General features: G+C 39.4%; 1 protein-coding gene across 2 annotated transcripts in view; it reads right to left on the reverse strand.

Annotated features, from left to right (window-relative positions):
- The window catches only part of OXA1L (OXA1L mitochondrial inner membrane protein), a 36,675-nt gene extending 32,077 nt beyond the window's left edge, over positions 1-4,598 (reverse strand). For both annotated transcript variants that reach the window (XM_083135788.1, XM_083135787.1), the window contains exon 1: positions 4,378-4,598. In XM_083135788.1, the coding sequence (XP_082991914.1) occupies positions 4,378-4,446 (69 nt within the window). In that variant the 5' untranslated portion in view covers positions 4,447-4,598. The remainder of the gene's footprint in view (positions 1-4,377) is intronic.
- Positions 4,599-4,643: the final 45 nt, after the last annotated feature.

Genomic DNA, 4,643 nt, shown 5'->3' on the forward strand with positions numbered 1-4,643 from the left:
GAATAAGATGAACGAAGGGAGAAAACACTTCCACGAGCTTCCAAAAGTCTACAGAAACTCAGTTCCGTAAGTAGTTTCTCCTGTAAATTTGAAGAAATGTGTTTTCACTATAACATACTGTTACCGAATGATGTAAGTGATTGGTCCACAACTACACCACCACTAATTCGTAAATGAGAAAAGTTGTGTAACAATATTTTGAAAGAATTTCGGTAACAGTATGGTATAGGGAAAACACATTTCACTCGTTCATTTAGTCATTTTTTACATTCGTACTTACCTATTATGCATTGCGAAATATTGTTTAAGGTGGGATTTCGCTTCTTTCACAAAAATAGTTTCAATTTTCCACATATCGAGTAATTATTTCGTTCCTCTCACACACAATATGGCGGAGAAATTTTGACTAGCGTTGTTTATGATCAGTAGGTTTGCTGTGTTGAAACCTTCTTAACCAAAAAATACCCACTTTCGTGTTACTCATTTTGTATTTTTTTCAGGTTCGAAACCCCCACAAACCATGCACGTGTAGCCCCACAAACCATTCTAATAGCCCCACAAACCAATCATAAATACACAAACCATTCATAAATAGCCCCACGAACCATGCACGCAAGGTTAGGTTAAGTTCTGTGAGGTTAGGCAAACATAGTGAAAATTGTCATGTTCTGGCAAAACAATCGCGAGTTTGGAAACACCGACCGGGGGTTACGTCATTGAATGGACGGAACATTTGGTTCACATAGTCGAGGCAAGAGCTTTTGTGCATCGGTGAGACATTAATGTTGAAAAATACATGATTTACCGGGAGAATAAGTTGAACGAAGGGAAAAAACAGTTCCACGAGCTTTCAAAAGTTTACAGAAACTCCCTTCCGGGTACTTGTTTACTATCCATCGGATGGATTTCTTCATTTCTACACAAGAAACTACCTACCGTAATAAGTTCCTGGAGTATTGTCTAACATCGGGAAGGCAATTTGTGTGAAATCAGGTAAGTTTTCCGTATCCTGGAAACGGATTTCAGTAACATTATCGTATGAGGGAAACGGATGCCTTCAAATTTCCAGGAGAACGTACTTACGGAAATCATTTTCTTTAGCATTCTGGAAGTTCCTGGATGTAGATTTGATCCATTTTAATGTGAATGTGTGTTGTTTTCTGCGAAAATCTGTCCGACACGCTGTTTCTGCTCCCGCCATTTGCTTTCTGCACAAGACTGCAATATCCGTGTGCTAAGATGATGCAACCCTGTAGCCAGTGTTTCAGCCTCACCATGTTTTCACTAGAACATGACATGTTGAGTATTTTTAATTTTTTTTAACTATGCTTGCCTAACCTAACTTAACCTAACCTTACGGAAAATGGTTTTTGGGGCTAACGTGAATGGTTTTTGGGGATAACGTCAATGGTTTGTGAGGCTAACGTCAATGGTTTGCAACGTATTAGCATAATTTCAAATCCGGGCACGAAAGTAGATATTTTCCGGTGAACGAGGTTGCAACACTGCATAAATCGACAAAACACTCTCAGAACGCCCCCTAAACCAGTACGCTATCACGGCCATAATGTGTTACAGATTCGAAACAACAAGTAACAGTAAGTACTCGTAAATAGAAGAAATAGACATTATCTTAGTTAGAAATGTATTATTTCACCTTAAGAAATGTTCCGCATTCCAAAATATTACGTTAGCAATGTAAAGAAGTCCGAAATATATGATTCGTAGGTGTTTCCCTCATACAATAATAGTACCTGGATTTCTTCTTAAAAGTTTGGGGCTCATTTGGGGGCAGGTGACTCCGGCTAATTTCTAACATGCCTTTAACAGGGAGTCTATAGAAAAAGTAGGAGGCGGAATGGAGGCAGGGCCACAATCGGGGTTGGGGACGGTAGGTCAATCACCCCAGGGGCGGAGCCCGCAATCGGTGGGGAATTTAAGTCAAAAATTTCAAACTGAAATATTTATTTTGTTTAAATTTTGCACTGATTCCGGGATGGATAGCCCCAAAAACAATTCATGGAATGTTCCGCAAAGCAGATAGGTAAGTACGAATGGCAAAATTGACGAAAACTCAGAAGTTATAGGTGTCCGACGGATAGTAAACTTTTACCCAGTTCCGTAAGTAGTTTCTCCTGTAAATTTGAAGAAATGTGTTGTTGCTATACCATACTGTTACCAGAATTTCTGCTGTAAAAAATGATGAAATGTGTCTCCGATATAACGAACTATTACCAAAATTTCCGGACGATGCTCTTACTTAATTAAAGTCATTTTCATTCTCGAGAAAAATGAATGAATGACTGGAACGTGAATTAGGGCAATTGAAGGTGACGGGAGTGTTCTCCGATTGGAGCGAATTTACAATATAGAGAAAGTCACCAATTTTGTTAATTTTCGGTATACTAACTAATTTTGGCCTCCAAATGACGAATTTGTTGTAAAAAACTGGGGGTCACGTCTGGAAATTTGAAAAAAAGCAGATTGAATTTTTTATATATATAGGTGTGTATGCGTAGTTTTACGAACGAAAATGTAATTGTTTCCAACCACACCGTTGTTTTTGAAGAAAATGATTTATGATGTTCAATTCTAGTACGAACCCTATTTTTTCGATGAATTTAGAGGTGAAATGAGTGCTAATGGAACCTAACCTAACAGGCCTAACCTAACCTCATGTGAATGGTTCGTGGGGTTACCCTTGGATGTTTTTGGGGCTAACGTCAATGGTTTGTGGGGCTACCTGTGGATGGTTTTTGGGGCTAACGTCAATGGTTTGTGGGGCTACCCGTGGATGGTTTTTGGGGCTAATGAACAATGTTTCATCAAAATGTACAATTTCCAGACGTGACCCCCGGTTTTTTACAACAGATTCGTGATTAGGCCAAAATTAGTTAGTATACAGAAAATTAACAAAATTGGAGACTTTCTCTATATTGTAAATTCTTACCCTCCGATTTATTTACTAGAGAATGTACTAACCAAATAAGTTTTCCGGATCAAGTATCAGAGGTTTTGATGTCCCGGCCTTTGTTTGAAATTTGGATATTACGTGTGTAAGGTGTAATATATTGCTTTTCATAATGGCGATATTTCTAACTTAGGTAACAGTTTCATGCATCGGAGACACATTTCTTCAATTTTACACAAGAAACTACTTACGGAAATGAGTTTCTCCAAGGTTTATAACCTCCGTCGATATATATTCTTCCTAAAACTTCATCCTACAATGCAGCAGAACAATAAATAATCACTTTCCATGTAATAATATTGCGCATTTTGTGAAAATCGACAACATCATGCCGTTGTTTCCAAGATGTACATGCAGATGGCTCTAGCGTCGGAAGTCACGCGATCTCGCTAGTGGAATCAGGGTTTCCAAACGCGCGATTTTTTTCGAGAAACGCGAGTTTTTTTTTCTTCGAGAAACGGGCGGTTTTTTGTCGAGAAAGGAAAATGGTTTTTCGATGAATTTAGGGGTGAAATGGGTGCTAATGGAACCTAACCTAACAGGCCTAACCTAACCTCGTGTGAATGGTTCGTGGGGCTACCCGTGGATGGTTTTTGGGGCTAACGTCAATGTTTTGTGGGGCTACCCGTGGATGGTTTTTGGGGCTAACGTCAATGGTTTGTGGGGCTACCCGTGGATGGTTTTTGGGGCTAACGTCAATGGTTTGTGGGGCTACCCGTGGATGGTTTTTGGGGCTAACGTCAATGGTTTGTGGGGCTACCCGTGGATGGTTTTTGTGGCTAACGTCAATGGTTTGTGGGGCTACCCGTGGATGGTTTTTGGGGCTAACATCAATGGTTTGTGGGGCTACCCGTGGATGGTTTTTGGGGCTAACGAACAATGTTTCATCGAAATGTACAATTTCCAGACGTGATCCCCGGTTTTTTACAACTTTCATGCACAATAGAGTTGGAAACATTGATATTCGAAAACAAAAGAAGCGTTACAATTCGCAAAGCAAGCGATATCGCACCGTGACGTGCTTTCCGTAGCATTAAGGAAAATGGTTTATTTTAGCAGAAAAAGTGTTTGTTTTCGTGCAAAAAGCATATTGGCACCTTCCACTATGTTCCGCAATACATAATTGGTAAGTACAAACCACGAGAAAGACAAAATATCCGATTTAAATGTGTCTCCGATGCATGAAACTGTTAATCTAACTTAACCTAACCTAACGTTACGTGAAATTTTCAAGTTACAGACGTGACCGGGAAATTGTAATGTCAGATTCGTGATCAGGAGGCCTCATGTAGAAAGTATACAAAATTTGATACAAATCGGGGAACACTCCCGTCATCTTCAATTAAGTCAAAATTTATCTCAAGCACTCGAGACGAAATATAAATGTTTTCTTCATATGCACATACCTTTACTAGTAACGAGCATACCGGTAATCTGGTATGAGTCAATAATCTTCCTGGTACTAAATGTGACATTTTCCTAGTGTACGATGTTTTTACTAACTTAGTAGATTCCTGCTTATTTCGATTTATATTTACTACAACGTTTTAAATACTTCGCTTTTCCATCTCAGCACCAGACGCACACATATAGGACACCTTTATTCACCGACCTTGCATGCTTTGGTGCCATGATACAAATTGTCAAATACCAGAGTGCTGCCTGGCGAGTG

This window comes from Lepisma saccharinum, chromosome 14 (assembly GCF_977018435.1).
Source record: "Lepisma saccharinum chromosome 14, izLepSacc3.1, whole genome shotgun sequence".
Lineage (NCBI taxonomy): Eukaryota > Metazoa > Arthropoda > Insecta > Zygentoma > Lepismatidae > Lepisma > Lepisma saccharinum.